This window comes from Palaemon carinicauda, chromosome 18, assembly GCF_036898095.1.
Source record: "Palaemon carinicauda isolate YSFRI2023 chromosome 18, ASM3689809v2, whole genome shotgun sequence".
NCBI lineage: Eukaryota > Metazoa > Arthropoda > Malacostraca > Decapoda > Palaemonidae > Palaemon > Palaemon carinicauda.
Window position 1 is genome coordinate 25,926,356 of NC_090742.1, and position 17,488 is coordinate 25,943,843.

General features: G+C 32.8%; 1 protein-coding gene across 2 annotated transcripts in view; it reads left to right on the forward strand.

Moving 5' to 3' along the window:
* The window catches only part of LOC137657725 (liprin-alpha-1-like), a 142,746-nt gene that overhangs the window by 6,001 nt on the left and 119,257 nt on the right, over positions 1 to 17,488 (forward strand). For both annotated transcript variants that reach the window (XM_068392170.1, XM_068392171.1), the window contains exons 5-6: positions 13,719 to 13,859; positions 14,003 to 14,149. In XM_068392170.1, coding sequence (XP_068248271.1) covers positions 13,719 to 13,859; positions 14,003 to 14,149 — 288 coding nt within the window. The remainder of the gene's footprint in view (positions 1 to 13,718; positions 13,860 to 14,002; positions 14,150 to 17,488) is intronic.

Genomic DNA, 17,488 nt, shown 5'->3' on the forward strand with positions numbered 1-17,488 from the left:
AATCTAAGAAGAAAGTTATCTAAATTTTCATTTCCTGGCCACACACATATTATGTCGTCAATATATCGAAACCATTTTATATTATTAGGTATGATGTTATTTACGATTCTGCTTTCAAAAAATTCCATATATAGATTGCTCAATACTGGAGATAAAGGGTTTCCCATAGCCATACCAAAAGTTTGTGCATAAAATCTCCCATTGAATTCAAATTTACAATCTTTTATACATAATTTAATTAATTCTATTAAAGTGTGTATGGAGAATGGTAGATTCAATTGTCTATTATCTAATGTTTCAGATAAAAATTCCAACATGTCATCAATAGGTACTTTTGTGAATAGTGAGACTACATCAAAACTGACAAGCCTACAGGTACTGTTGATCTGTACTTCATTCAGTTTGTTAATCAAGTCTACATTATTTTTTATATTTGAATATGAGATGGTGCCAACTAAAGGATTGAGGATATTCACAAGGTACTTAGATAATTTATATGCTGCTGAACCTACAGAGCTTATTATTGGCCTAGCTGGATAATTTGGCTTATGAGTTTTAATAGTTCCATACATATATGGCAATGTTGGTGATATTGTACAAACCTTTTTTATCAGATCTTCATTCCCTTTTAATAACTCTTTCACTTTTTTGTTGTAACTACTATTCACAAACTCAATTGGATTTTTTCTTAATTCCATGTATGTGTTTTCATCACTCAAGAGGTTTTCCATTTTTTCTATATAATCATTTTTATTCAAGATTACCAGTGCTCCAGATTTATCGGCTTTTGTCAACTTAATATTACTATCTTGCTTCAATTCGGCAATTGCCGAATTGAAGCAAGATAGTAATATTAAGTTGACAAAAGCCGATAAATCTGGAGCACTGGTAATCTTGAATAAAAATGATTATATAGAAAAAATGGAAAACCTCTTGAGTGATGAAAACACATACATGGAATTAAGAAAAAATCCAATTGAGTTTGTGAATAGTAGTTACAACAAAAAAGTGAAAGAGTTATTAAAAGGGAATGAAGATCTGATAAAAAAGGTTTGTACAATATCACCAACATTGCCATATATGTATGGAACTATTAAAACTCATAAGCCAAATTATCCAGCTAGGCCAATAATAAGCTCTGTAGGTTCAGCAGCATATAAATTATCTAAGTACCTTGTGAATATCCTCAATCCTTTAGTTGGCACCATCTCATATTCAAATATAAAAAATAATGTAGACTTGATTAACAAACTGAATGAAGTACAGATCAACAGTACCTGTAGGCTTGTCAGTTTTGATGTAGTCTCACTATTCACAAAAGTACCTATTGATGACATGTTGGAATTTTTATCTGAAACATTAGATAATAGACAATTGAATCTACCATTCTCCATACACACTTTAATAGAATTAATTAAATTATGTATAAAAGATTGTAAATTTGAATTCAATGGGAGATTTTATGCACAAACTTTTGGTATGGCTATGGGAAACCCTTTATCTCCAGTATTGAGCAATCTATATATGGAATTTTTTGAAAGCAGAATCGTAAATAACATCATACCTAATAATATAAAATGGTTTCGATATATTGACGACATAATATGTGTGTGGCCAGGAAATGAAAATTTAGATAACTTTCTTCTTAGATTGAATAGTTTGGTACCATCAATAAATTTCACTATGGAGCTGGAGAATAATTGTACCCTACCTTTTTTGGATTGTCGCATACATAGATGTAATAATAGTCTCAAGTTCAGTGTATACAGAAAGCCAACGAATATCTCGGCATATGTCCATTATTACTCAAACCAAGGCAACAAAGTTAAGAAATCTGTATTTACTTCTATGTTTTTAAGAGCATTCCGAGTCTGCAGCCCTGAATATATTGATGACGAAATAAATGGTATTAGAGCAATAGGTAAAAAACTAAAGTATCCTGAAATTGTATTAGATGATGCCCTAAGAACAGCAAAAAAGACTTTTTTCGGTAATGATAACAGAAAAAACTATAACACACAAAATTTACTTGTACTACCTTATTGTGATTCATTTAAAGAAATTCCCCAACTGTTAAAAAACTTCAATGTAAATGTAGCATTTAGGAGTAAAAATACAATAAAAACAGCCTTAATAAAGAATTCTCCTGACATTACCAAGGGATGTGTATATCGTATTCCATGCAATGCTTGTGAAAAATACTATATTGGTCAAACTGGTAAAGCCCTAGAAAAGAGAATTGAACAATATAAGAAAAGTGTCAGGTATGCTCAAGATAATAATGCACTCTTTGCCCACGTTAGAGATAAAAATCACCCTATTAATTGGTCAGGTGCAAAGAAATTGGTTTATTCAAATAACTTAGTAGAAAGAAACATCATAGAGTCCAGTTTCATAAAAGAAACCTTTGAAAACAACTTGAATATTGGTCATGGAATGTATAAACTCGACGCCTTTATATGTAAAGAGATTTGTAAACTATATAAAAAAACATTAACCACTTAATGTAGAATTGAATGTATTGTGAATAATTAACGTCGGTGTGAAATTAATATTTAGACCTAAGCTACCATTCATTAAAGGAAACAATTATTTTATATAGTATGCATAAGTATATTGGCACTATATAGTGTTATGCTAGATATAAGTATTGATATATACATGATTATATGTTTATGATATTAATGTTGTATACATATGAATGTATATATGCATAGGTATGTATGTGTATATATGTATACATGTATATATGTGTGTGTATATGTATGTATGTGTATGTGTATGTATATGTATGTGTATGTGTAAGTATTTATGTATATGTATATGTATTTGTATCTGTATGTATGTATATACTGTATATGTATATGTGTATGTGTGTGTATATGTATATGTATGTGTGTGTATGTGTGTATATGTATATGTGTGTATGTGTGTATATATATGTATATATATATATATATATATATATATATATGTATATATATATATATATATATATATATATATATGTATATGTATATGTATGTGTATGTATATATATATATATATATATATATATATATATATAGATGTATATATATTTGTATTTTTGTGTATGTTTTGCTTATGTATTTATATAGATAAGGCTACCGCATTGACATATAAATAACTGTAATGAAAGTAAAATAAGAAGAAAACAAGAATATACCCGCCACTAGAAATGACCCTTTTTAGCAGGTGTCTAACGAGCTTTCGGACTCCTCCTACGCACACCTGAGTCAACCCCAGGTAGCGGGTAAGGGAGTGTCATTGTTCTCTAAATCTCTATATGTATGTTCGTACTTTTGCTTTCCCTATAAAATGTAAGAAACCTCTCTCAATAAATCAGTCCTCTGAGGAAGCATCACGAAACTAGTCAGGACTCAAGTGTATATTCTGTATTTTCATTTTCCCTGTGGTTCTTCTGCATCTGAGCATCACGTTTTCCTGTGATTTTTACGCATATATATATATATATATATACACACACACACATGGTTATTAATATTCATATAAAAATCAGTACACATACTAAATATTCTGAAAAGGCAGGTTAAAATAATGGATGAGAACCAAATTTTTCCAAAAGGTTTGAAAAGTGTAAAGATAATTGAAAGAAACTTCTTGAGAAGAAGCAGGGTTTTAAAATGGTAGGTTACGAGATGCGGTGATTTTTGCTGCTACAGAAGAAAATATCTTATAATGAAGGCAACAACACAGTCCTCCCCCGAGATTATTTTAAATCTAATAAAGGCATTTGTTTATTCGACACGAACTTGCACTAGAAATATGTGTTGTGGTATATTTTCGATCATGGATGAAAATTTAACAGCTTTATAGCTACTAGGAGATTTGGTATCCAATTTTTTTTTTCTTCAAACAAGTGTAATAGAACTGTTGCCTTAGTTAAGTGTTTTAGTGTACTTGACAATAGAATGGAAAGCTAACTGCAAAATTTACTAAGATGGCAGTTGCTTCATGTTGGTTATAGTTTTGTTCTCTAACTCTTCTTGTAGTATGGTATAAATATAGAGGGGCATAAGGAGAGAGAGGATCCTTGTTGTTAGGGCATGGCTAGAGTATTGTTTTCCGCTTTTATTTTTGAAATTACTAACCATTAACTTTGCTCAGTACATACTTGATGGGAAAGCATTTGATCCAAATGATAGGGTTGGCTATTTGGGGAAAGTTTTGTTATACCCAAAGGCAGGTCTGTTGTTAGTCCAGTTATAGCTAGATCAATTAGTATTCAGGTTTTCAGTTTTATCACTGTCAGCTTGAATAAGCAATGGAGCCTGTTGTATCACTGTGCGCAATAGGAATGTTTTGATCTTTATACTGAACTCTCTTGGAAGTGTTATTAACCTGCATTAGAACGTACAGTTTCTTAGAGTTTAGGTTTTGAATTAGCTTTGATGCCACTAGAAGTTGTGCTTCAGAAAATAGAAAATTTATCAAATCAGGCGCAGTAGTTCGGTTAGTTAAAGCTTGACTGTTCTGATAAGTGGTAGGATCTAGATGGTCATATCCAAGACTGTATTGTGTTTGTCAACCAGCGGGGATTATAGGATTTCTCGGTTTAGGATGCGAGTTACTGTTAGCATGGAAATGTATGCCCCAGGATAAACCAGGGTTGTCAAAGATAGGCCTGTAATTTTTTGTAGTTTGGGACAGATGATAAAAGAGTTGAAATAACTAGAATCCCATAAGATTTGATAAGTGACCTAGTAATGTGTGAAATGTAGTGGAAAATTTAGAACTCCTTCAAGTAGTGAGTGACTAGGTACTCATGACCACCTCAGCCATGATAACCTGTTGGGGGAAAACCAAACAAAAGAAGGCATGTGGTGGAATAGAGAGAGATGCCTCCCGAAATGGAGGTGGAGATTGACACCCTGAACCTGCTGCACATGCGACTCAGTCGATTAAAAATTCATACTTAAACTAGTTTGAAATGACCAAATTCCAAACTCGGCATACTAATTGAAGTAGTAATAGATTCAAGTAAGGAAATGGTTTGTACTGTAAGTAAACACAGATCATACGTAAACTTCATTGTCCCTCGAAAGAAGCATGAACTTGACAAGTACCGTTTCACAAGATCCACTAACAAGGGTGTGTAATTTTGTTTTTTCCCTTTTGGTTGATGGTTTTGAATGTTTTTACTGAGTTTATCTAGATTTAGATCTTAAGCCCATTTAGGTTTGTTTTACCTTAAAAAAAAGCTGAAGTTTCTTTAGTGTAATCTGTGATAGCAATTTCCTATTAGGATTTCCATGTTGACAGGAGCTATACTAAACATTTTGATTTTGAGATATTGAAAATATATAATGCGGTAATCAGAATGCATCTTGAAAAAAAAATTGTTATTCATTGGGGCCTTCATAGTTTGTTTTAGCATGATGCTATCTGCTCTGCCCTCGTAATTCTTTTATATTATGAGGAGCATTTTTCCAGCGTACTCTTCCTTCTCTTCTGCATCTTCTCACATTACATAAGATGCTTCATTGCATCCTATAAATGCTATTTATTTTAATTTTTTTTGTGCTATTTTTTTAACTATTTTGAAAAAGATTTCACAACAAAAGATAAAATTTCTTTGTGGATATTTCTATAGAAAAACTAAATTTTCATGCCATGAGGATTTGATGTCATCTTGAATAAGCTTGCACTTTTTTATACCTCTATTATAAAAATCTAGCACAGATACATAAGAAATACACTTTTGTACTGATAAATGATCATTTTAAAAAAGCATAATAATTTAAAGTTACGCCTTATGATTTATGGAAATTGTCTATGAGGAATTTACAGTAATGTAAGACAAAAGTTGCTGTTGCACATGTAAATTTCAGTTATAGAACAATTATGATGAACAGAGTATAATTCATAAGCCATTTCGAGAAATCCCATCTTTTGGGGAGATAAAGTATTTACCATGCAGTAAAGCTGTGATGTTTAGAAACTGAAACATACTCTGTTCCTCAAAAAGAAATTTCCATGGGAGTGACAATGTGGAATTCATTAATTTAAGGGTATAATTGTACTAATAGCTAAGGAAGAGAAGATCTTGGTGAAGATCTGTTTGCTGTGTATGGGAGGATTGTGTATATGTTCAATTGATTTCTAGTTGTGTATAAGGCATAGGTGCCTTTCATTTACTCTTTGAGTATGTATTATTAAGCACCTGGCAATGTAGAAATATTAAGATCTACAAAGGCACTTAGAATGTCCCTTACATCAATATGAAATTGTAGTGTAAATAGCAAATGTTACCTTTAGACATAATAGTTCTTTCTGTGTTTTGTGTAGTGTTGTAGTTATGCTTAAAAAAAGGTATAGTGAGGTACTGCTACCTTGTAACGTATGGGTAGTTTGTGTATTTTGGTTTTTGTTTATCTTATTAGGGGTCATTTGTGAGTGGTTGTACTGATAAATTGGATGCATGGATGTGTAAGTGTATTTCAACTGTATGTCAATGTACATTGAACAAAATCACCTTATTTGTGATTAGAAAATGTATTTTGTCACTTATAAATTGTTGCTTTTGCACTTCGTAATGTACGAAGACTCCTCTCTCTAAAGTAATTGCTCTGTTGTTGTTAGTCATTATGATTTAGTAAGCATAATGCCGAAACAATATATTCTTACATTAGTTTGATTTTATGAATTGGGAAGCTTCCACTTATTGCTCTCCTGTGTTGTCCTTAGTTTTTGTCGATACTTTAATATTAAAGAGAAGACCTTTTTATGTTACGAGTTTATTATGGAGAGATATTTCAGGTCTTTTTATCAGGTTTGTTTTTATATCTGTAGTACCATAGTTCTGAAGGTGTCAGTTTTTCTCTGATTATGCCAGACTACCCTTATTTGTTGTTTTCATTAACATATTTGTTGATACGTGTGAGAAAATATTTTTTAGCATTTTATACTTGGTAACTTTGTTGATTTTATTAGAGTAATTGTGAATGAAAATAATTTGCATCGAAGATTAGGGCATGTATGATATTGAATTCTAAGGGATTGTAATGCCAGAATGGAGTCGGTGCTTCTGGTGGCAAGAGATATGTAGTTCATGAAATCATCTGTAGCATTTGAAGGAAAAGTATTTTTATAAGAGTAGCGTGTAAGTTTAAGCAAATGCTTTTCTGTTGAACAAGTTGACTCTGGTCTTGTTTCTATGGTTTATATATGACTGGTCTATTTTAATGTTGTTGCTGATCTTGAAGTATTTTATTTTTTATTCATTACTTCATATATATACATTAGTTCATTTGCTATTTACTTATTTTTTTTCCTCACTTGTCTGCTTTCCCAGTTGGAGCACTTGGGCTTGTAGCATTCTTCTTTTCAAACCAGGGTTTTAGCTTGGCTAGTAATAAATAATGATAATAGTAAGGAACTATTTTGCCTTGTGTGACAGATAAGGAGTAGAGGAAAGAGGAGAAGTCTGATATGAGAGAAAAGTTAAGAACAGGAGGTAACATTAGGAATAGTGGGATGGCATTGCTGTGTAGAAGTAATTTGAATAACAGAAGTTATCCGTTATCTGAGTTATTTTCCATCTTTAGGGGATCAAAGTGCAAAACATTGCCCTGCGTTCTGGTCCCTTTATCATAACCAACAATTGAATGCTGAATATCTCAGCAGGAAAGTGAGGCTTGGAATAGAGTTCAATGTCAAAGGGGTTACATTCCTCTCCTGAGGGTTATCCCCTCTGAAGATATTCTCGCTTCCTCCTGTCATCACCGGTTCCGATGATAGATTTCTTTCTAAATATTTTCCTGGTATTAGCGAAGAATTAGGCTACAGGATTAGATTGCTCTCTAGAAAAGATTTGTTCAGAATCCCAGCATCGTTAACTGTGTGTAGCTGCAATGAATGGTTCTTATACATTATTGGATCAAAATACTTTTAACTGTGTGTAGCTGCAATGAATGGTTCTTATACATTATTGGATCAAAATACTTTTAACTGTGTGTAGCTGCAATGAATGGTTCTTATACATTATTGGATCAAAATACTTTTAACTGTGTGTAGCTGCAATGAATGGTTCTTATACATTATTGGATCAAAATACTTTTAACTGTGTGTAGCTGCAATGAATGGTTCTTATACATTATTGGATCAAAATACTTTTGCTGTATGGTATTGCTGCAAAATTTCTTAAGTTATTTTAGTTAATATGTGTTTTAAAAGGGTTTCAGGTGTATGGTATGTCTGTGAGCCTGAGAAAGGTGTTTTCAACTGTACAAACAGTGCTCAGGACATTTGGATGTTTTTACACAAATTATTTCATGAATATTTAAAGTATTTCCCTGTTATTTGGTATTGAAGCTTTAATTAATCATATGAGGTCATAATCTTGTTAAGACTAAATGTTGAAATACAGGTGTAGCTGGTTTATTGCTAATTGTGAAGTAATATGCTGAGTGCTGTTTTCCATTTTGAATGTCGGTTAATTTCTTTAGAGAAAGATTCTTTTTCATGATTTTGATCTTCAGTCTTATATAAAGTTTTTTATAAGATGAAATGAATGAATGTGCTAGCAATTTTATTGTGAATATGAGGAATCTTTTATACAGTTTGATTAGTTTCCGCAGTAAAGAAATATTTATATTTAGTTTGAACATTTTCATTAAATGTTAGAACCGATTGTGGTGTATAGAAAGTTAATTTGGTAATAAATTCACTGACTATTTTCTGTATCGTTTTGTTGAAGAAAAATTTCCAGTCATATGTCTAATTCAAAGCTTTTATTTATATCGCAATAAGATTCTCAGTTAGGGAAACCAATCTTTGTTGTTTTGTATGAATATATCACAAAAAAATCAACTAAGGTTTCTATATATACTATAACCGTAAAGGTCCCAGTGCACTTGTCTTAACCATTGACAATGGAATATTGTACAAGTATATAATATGATACTTTTTTACACGGGCTTTAGCAATCTTGCACCCCGTAGTTGATACATTGAACCCCAGTCTGAATGTACAAAAGTGTACTGAATCTATTGACAATAGTGTGATAATTTTGAGATGGTACACTAACATTTAGAGAGTGTAAGTCATTGTGTATCGTATAATGTTTGGCAATATATTCTTTAATGCTTTTGAAGGGCTCTCAAAACTATTTCAAATACCAAAAAATCAGTCTCCTTTTGTATAGTTCAGGAAATTAAAAAAAAAATATATGAAACTAGATTTAAAGCTTTTAACAGTAACAGATAATTATTTCACAAACTTATCGTCTTAATAATTTTACTTAACTGAATTAATTGCTCAAGTTAATAGTGTTTCATTAGAATTTTTCAGTCTGATGTTTAATGTCTGAAAATGTTGACGGTGGGAAGTAGTTTTTTGGACATTATTGTTTAAGATAAAATTTTTGGGGTTAGCCTGCTGTGTGGTTTTCAAGAACTATTGTAAAGGCTAGAACAGTAAATCCTAAAGAACATGATATTTACCAAAGATATATACCTAGGGCCAGTGTATAAACATGTAAGGCATTACTCAAATGTGTAAGGGAGACCCATTGGTTCAGACTTCCTTAAACATGTCGTAGTTAATTCTAATAGCCAGGCCTTCTCCATCACGAGGCTCAATACTACGCAGTACTCTAGAAGTTTTATTCCAGCTGTGACCAAGTTGTGGAATGATCTTCCTAATCGGGTGGTTGAATCAGTAGAACTTCAAAAGTTCAAAGTTAGAGCAAATGCTTTTTTGTTGCCCAGGCGGACATAGTCTTTTTATAGTTTATTTATGACATATTTGTTTTTGATGTTGATAGTTTATTATATGACATGTCTGTTTTGACGTTGTTTCTTATTTTAGAATGATTTATTGTTAATTTGTTCTCTTCATTTATTTATTTCCTTATTTCCTTTCCACACTGGGCTATTTTTTCCTGTTGGAGCCCCTGGGCTTATAGCATCTTGCTTTTCCAACTAGGGTTGCAGCTTGGATAGTAATAATAATAATAATAATAATAGTACCTCCAGTATGGAATTTGTCAGCTAATTAACAACACATCTCCCAATGAGAACAATTAATAATTCATAAGACAATACTTACCCAGGTGTTTATTTACGTCCCACAGCCATATTTTCTTTGATTGTCGGGGAAGGACATCTTCGTTGCGCTCCAGATTGACAATTTTCGAGATTTCTACCTCAACATCTAAATAGAGTTAATTGGTTATGAATTAGTATAATTATTTGACTTATTCTGGGGCTACTGACAGTGTTAATACAGGTGCTGCTTTACAGTCATTTACTTTGTTTTGGTAATGGATGTTCCATAACATTTTACAGTATAGCCTTTCACCATTTCCCATTTAGCTTGGAATGGGTTATGATAGATTATTATTACTTTATTTGTTACATAATATGCATTTTAATTCTATTTCATATAAATTATATACCATAGCCTAAACCGGGAGCTTTTTGATAATGTGAGACTCAACATGGCTAGATCAGTTGTGACAATATAGTACATAGTAAACATACGCAGTGATGGCACCTAAACTAGTTTAATTGAAACACTAATATGATGGTCTATAGCCTGGGCTATAAAGCTACAGATATATTTGCCAGGTTACTAATGCTGTGGTATTAGTCATTGGTGACCACACAGCAGTCTGGCCCTGAAAATTGGGTCTTAATGAAGGAAAAAATTATTTATGTGAGATACTATGTTGTCTGAGAGATGTTCCTGCCTCCCTAGACTTTTGAAGAAAAATAAACATGCGGAGACATACACCTTGGTTGAAAAGACGGTTGCCCTATTTAAGCAACGGTTAGGTGTCGTCAGTTGGCAGATGAAATTAGTATGGGAGGTGCTGTGCTTGATTCAATTGAGCCTAAATCTGTGTCTCCTCATGTACTTTGAGTCCGTGACTTGTACTTTGATACATGGGCCATAAGGCAGGGAAGATGGTATTTCTTTGGTATCTTGTTTCATATTGGATTCCATGCTCTAGCTTTTACAGAAAGATCCTTTTGGGACCACAACAACTAGCCAAAAATATGGTCTTCCTTTGTTAAAACCCCTTGAATTTAGTGATGTTGAATACATTAAGAAATTAATTATGAGGCAGATTGTATTTTTCTTGCTGTAAATTCTAATTTCGTTTGTTGGAGAAAAATTTTGTGGGAGTATACAGTATATGATTATTTGCAAGGATTTTTGGGGATGTTGAATATATTATGAAGTTAATCTCATAAAGGTTGTAATGTTTTACTGTAACTTAATTTTGTGTGTTTGGAAAAAAATACTATGATAAATATAATGTAATAATTGTTTGCAAGCTATGTGATTTGAGTAGTTTCATTGAATTTAGAAGTATTCACTTGGTGCAGATTTGAGAATGGTATTTGTTTTATTGCTAGAAGTACAGTAAATTTTTTGTAAAATCTCCTCTCAGGTAAACACCCCTTTTGCTTAACATTAGTGTTTGTATACAGAAGTGTTGTGTTAGTTTATGATTGTTAGTTCCTATGAGTTTAGTGTTATACAAACTTTTAAATCGTTTTCTCCTCCATCATATGTAACAGTCTGAAAGGATAATTGATGTTTTTACCTTGGCTCCTTTCTCATGCATGTCAACTTTAATATTCTTTTGTTCTGATAAAGTACATATACCAACGTTTACCTTAAGCAACTAGAATATAGTGTGTGCCATTTCCTATGTTATTTCTTTCTTAATTTAGATTACTGACCAGCCTGTTTGCAAAGAGACGGGGATATTTTGACGCGTGAGATATAGAAATAGCTTGACCTTAGATCACAATTAGTTAATGAATGCTGACATCTGTCTGATATAACTTTTTCTACTTGATATCCAGCTCATTTAGTTTTAAGAATGTCAATTTGGCATTGCCATATTCATCCTACGTGCAGTAGTGAGGTAGTATGCATAGAATAAAATAAACATGAACATACAGTACTGTATTACATTTATAGTGAATGTCATGAGATCTAGTTAATACATGGCCTGACACTTTTCATATGACTTTAAATTTGTTTAGAATAAGAATATATTGCAATTGCTTGAAAATTTCAAGGACAGTGTGATTTTCTTGATGACATATTTCGTGTTACTAGCAACACTGATTTCCAAAGGTTTTATTTACTCTAGGAGGATTAATATTACTGGAGATGCCCTGACTCAGAATTCTTTCCTGAACCCGTGAGGGCAGGGTTTGGCCAGATTCACCCCTTCAAACTGTCAAATCTCGATCCCAAGTTAATCCTTCGACAGCGTACTGGTACTTAGTCTGTTTTACTCAGACCTTTATTTATAGCTGATAACTATTTACTTGTGCTATTTTATTACCGATGGTCCCTTCCTGTAATACTTTATTAGAAAAAAAAATAATGTTAAACTTGTTGCTCAACTTATTGGTGAATCAGTTACAAACTCCTTGGAATAATGAACTACAGTAAAGTCGTTGACCTTCATAGCCGTCTTTGGATGACATTGAACACAGCTTGTGATAATCTCACAACTGTTGTTACTGATTTTTGCCTAAAGGCAGGCAACTGATTTTTTTCGTACAACCAAGAGCAGCACAGGAAGGAGCCATCGCTAATGAAAGCACAATAACGGTTATCATCTCTAAACAAAGGTCTGAATAGAACTGACTACAAATTCCAATACAGTGACAGAGATTAACTTGAAGGATCAAGAACTGACAGTTCGAAGGGTAAAAACCTGGCTTCCCTTAATCCGGGTCAGGGCATCTCCAGTTATTTTTCCTCCAAGGATTTACTGGACGGGACACATTCTTCTCGTTCCTATCTTTGAGGATAGTCAAATACACATTATCTTGGACACTCGTGCATACTTTTTGGCATGTTGAAGATTTGCATACAGTGTTAGTGTTTCCAAAATTTAGATTTTGCTTGTTCCTGACATTAAAATGTCTAGCCTTTTACTAGTAGGGTTTTGTAATTTATAAAAGGAATTTGAAGTCATAAATGTTTGTTTTATCTTAAACTTAATGTTAGAAAGAAGTGAGACAATTTCCAATGGAATTATATCTACTAAATTGTTTTTCTTTAACTAATCATAGTCCTTATTAAGACAGAGGTATGTTAAGAAAATGTATTATATAATTATATTTGTAAAATTGAAGAGGTCATAGAAAAAACTAGTTATTCGTTTAAGAATACACTGTGGCCAGAAGATTAAGACACTTATAAATAGATTTTTTAATTTGAAATGTGAATTTTGTAAATTTTCTTATTTCCTGGTACATAAGTGCATGCGCTCAATAACCTTATACAGTTTACTGTTAATTAGATCAGATTAATCATAGAAAGTTTTTTAGGCCCAGAATTATTTAATGTTAACTTAAGTTTTTGTTTATATAGAATTAGAATTTTTGTAAATGAATCAGAATGAGTGAGGTATGCATTTTTTATTATACTGTATTGTATTTTGAATGCTTTGGTTATGCAAAGTGAATATGTTTATATTTTTCTCTATTTAATTAAATTTAGTTTTAAAGAACAGATATATGTGCTACACTAAACTGCGCTTGGGAGATTTTGGCTGTACTATTATTTTCTCTTACAAATAAGATTGTTAGTTTAAGAGAGAATCTGGTTATGGAAAAAGGTCTTAAATAAAATTTTCTTCCTTTAAAATTGTTATTATATCTGAATGTTAATTTTTCTCATGCATATTTTGACAGACAGCAGAATTGAATGCAGCAAGGGAAAGAGTTCGAGAGCTACAAAATCGTTTACAGGAGCTCGAGGAGAACTTGACATTGACACAAAAAGAACTTGTAAAGGCGCAGGAGATTAACTCTCGACTCCAGAGAGATTTAAAGGTAGAGTATTTTGCCAGTAACTAATTATAAGCAACATTGAATAACATATTTTACTGGAGAAAAGGAGTATCATTAAAAATCCTTTGTTAATGGGATGTTATTAGACTCCCAAATGTTTTAATATTTTCTTTTTTATTCAACAGGAAAATGTAGCACAAAAGGAGGACCAAGAGGAGCGCATTGCAACATTAGAGAAGAGGTATCTCAATGCTCAGAGAGAATCTACTTCTTTACATGATCTTAATGAAAAGCTGGAAGAAGAATTGAAAAATAAGGAAGCACAGTACAAGGTGAGAAAGATTTGACTTCTTATAGAACCATTCATTTTCATCTTAGGTGAGACTATTATAGATAATAGTCTATTATAGAAATTATATGATTTGTGTATACAATTTTTTTTTTGATAACAGATTCATTGTAAATTACTCTTTGTTTATAAGCAGTTATTTAATACCTGGAAAATTATAAAACTATCAGTATGATAAGTCAAATACTACATATGTCCATGCAAATTTCTTTGTGTAATTTGTCTTTATCAAAATAGTGGGTTGACCAAATGCTGTGTGAAGGACGGTCACACTTGGTAGTAGAATTCTCTCTCGGCTCAAACTTTTGTTATTTCTATGAACCTCCCCTGGTGTTCATATTGCTTCTCTCTCGAAGCTAGTTAAATGTCAACGTTTTCCTGTTATAATTGCCATGCTTCCCCTAGTGTAGTATGGGGATCATATGGCAGCGTATGGCAATACTACAGATTGGGTAAACCTTATCCCTTTGTCTTTCAGTTCTCTTGTTGCCAGGTGTTAGTGCTGGGGGATAATGATCCTTAATTTCTTTGTGTCAAGTGCTGATGGCACAAGTGTGATTTAAAACCCTTTGTGAAGAATATAGTTCCAGCTTGGTTCCTCTTAGCTTGATAATGATAACCATCCATCCATATACCAAGGCACTTCCCCCAATTTTGGGGGGTAGCCGACACCAACAATGAAACAAAACAAAAAAAGGGGACCTTTACTCTCTATGATAACCAAAGGAAACTAATCACACTGAGTTAGGCTTGTTGGACGTAGGTAGAAAATATATTTAAAATTACCTGGCTAAGGGTATTTCCTGAAATCCACCAATTAAGACGCGTTATGTCACCATGAAAGGCTTAAATTAAATTGTCTTGGCAAGAAAAAATAGAATCTATTAACAGTAATGAATGTTACCTACACCATGAAATTTAGCCTAGCACATGTTGATCCATTAGAAAAAAAAAATAATAAAGGGACAAACTTGGTAGACATTACATACTGAATATGAAAATTACTAATGAAACTTGTAATGAGTGCAAAAATTAAACTACAACCCAAACTCTGGACTAGAAACACTGAGGAGTGTAGAAATAATGAGTGATGTTCTGGTCAATGGTGTTGATGTTGATATATGTCCATGCTCATGATTTGGGTGATAAAGGCACATTGACTGCAGTCAAAAACATCCCTGCTAGTGCATATGGAGTCCAGCAAATTAAAAAAAAGATTTACCTTTCCCTGGCGAGTACGTGTTTGCAGGTAATATTGCCAGTTGGGCTAGATTAAGCTAATGTGAGACTGTCTCCATCCATCAACAGTCATGAAAGGAAACTTTGAGGAAGATACATTTTAAACCATTTCCAAATTGAGTGCACGCTTAGGAAATAGAAAAATGATACATTTTTATATAATTTTGAAAAGTAGTAATAAATGTTGGAAATGGATTGAGATATACATATCAATAAGAAGAAACAAAGATTACTTAGTACTAAATTATCATAGGACATGAGTAATGGAGTGTATGAAACAAAAGGAAAGCATAAATTTAAATTTGAAATCTAAAGCGCAAGGGCTAAGGAAAAATGAATAATTTTCAACTTGGCATGGAAGAAAAAAACACAAATTCAACAAATGACAAACCTAAAATTAGTGGGAGGAACACAAGTTATATGTTATTTAGGAATACTGAAGAGGCTGTGTGACAGAAAAAAAAAATGTAAGATTTAGTAGCCCACCCTTTTTCTTGCCCCAAACATCCTGTTTCTCTTGATTATATGAATAAAGTGAACGAAAGGAAGTTGTTGGCAATAGATTAGGGAATATAATTGAAGTTTTATCTTTAGCAGAGCTTACACTAGGAGTTGTTTTGACTGTTGTAACAGAAAAGTTTGGAGATCACCCAGATCCTAATTTTATTTTAGATTGTTTAACCTGTTTAGATTAAAAGATTTTGGATGGTTCTCTGGATGCTACTGCAGTGTTTGTTAGTTTTGTTGTTAAATGTTCAGAGCAACTTTGCTACACTAAGGTTGGGGCAGTGACCGATGTGAAAAAATGGCTCACAATGGCTCCTAAAGCATTCAATAGGATAATGGCTTGCATCTCAAGGTGGCCGAGGTTCCTGGGCATCGGAGTTCATTTATGCCTAGATGATTAGATCATTTTTAATGTGTCTTTGGAAAAAAATTCAGATTTAACAACTTTGGTTACTCAGGTTATTGAAAATGTAATAAATCTTACTCAATATAAAGGGGTCTTTTGTGGTTTGGATGTGGATGAGGTTACTAGGGACCATAGCATATCTATAAAAGTTTTGTTCCAATGGGTTGTTTGAAGATGAGGGAATTCAGTTTTATATCCATTGTCCTGGGAATAAAATGTCTGATCTCGACATGGCTTGTGTTCCTGGGAGGGAGAACCAATTGTTACTGCAATGTAAAAGTGGTGGGACAACAGTCTCTGGGTATATCATTAGAAGTAAGATTTCTGGACGTATCTCGTATTGTGGATGCTTGTAAAGTCTTTGAAGGAAGAATATGCACTTAGTATGAATTCCCTGGAACTAAACTCCTTTAGGCATCTCTTGTGATGGAGAAGTGCGTTGCAGCTTATTCAGGCCACACACACCATTCACTTAAATTTAGAAACGAGGGGGAACCAGTTCAGAATCCCTGTTTTGGATAGTGGAAGTTCTTTTTATCTTGAACAAAAGTAAAGGTAGGAATCTACTAATACAGTTTATTCCAGGGTATTTGAATGTCTTAGCAGATCAATTAAGCAGTAAATGACATTCTTTTAAATTATGGTGTGTGCATCCTTTTGTTAGTCAAGATATTTGCAATTGGTTGGGAAGAAGAAATGCGAACATGTTTGCATCCTTACTCAACAAGAATAAAACTATTAGAGTTTTACTGCTCTCAAATTCCAGATACGTCGACAGGAAAGGTATATGGCCTGTTACAGGATTTGTTGAATATAGATTTATATGGTTTTCCTCCCTTCTCAATGATTTGATAACCGAGTATATAGCTTTGGTGAACAGCAGGATGGCTTTAGTGCCTTCCTTTTGAGCTCCAAAGGAATGGTTTACAGATCTGTGGCCTCTGCTGTTTTAATGCCTGAAGAGGTTGCCTTACAAGACCAATCTTTTCATACAAACCAATTTCTAAAGCAGTTTATCTTAATTCCCACACACTTCATCTGACTAAATAGATACTATCCACTACATCCTCCAAAAGTAAAGTTTTGTCTCGGTCCTCTTGACTTCATATTTCAGGGTCCAAACGACTGTCAACGAATAAAATTTATAAGAATTGCTAATGTAGTTTTTAT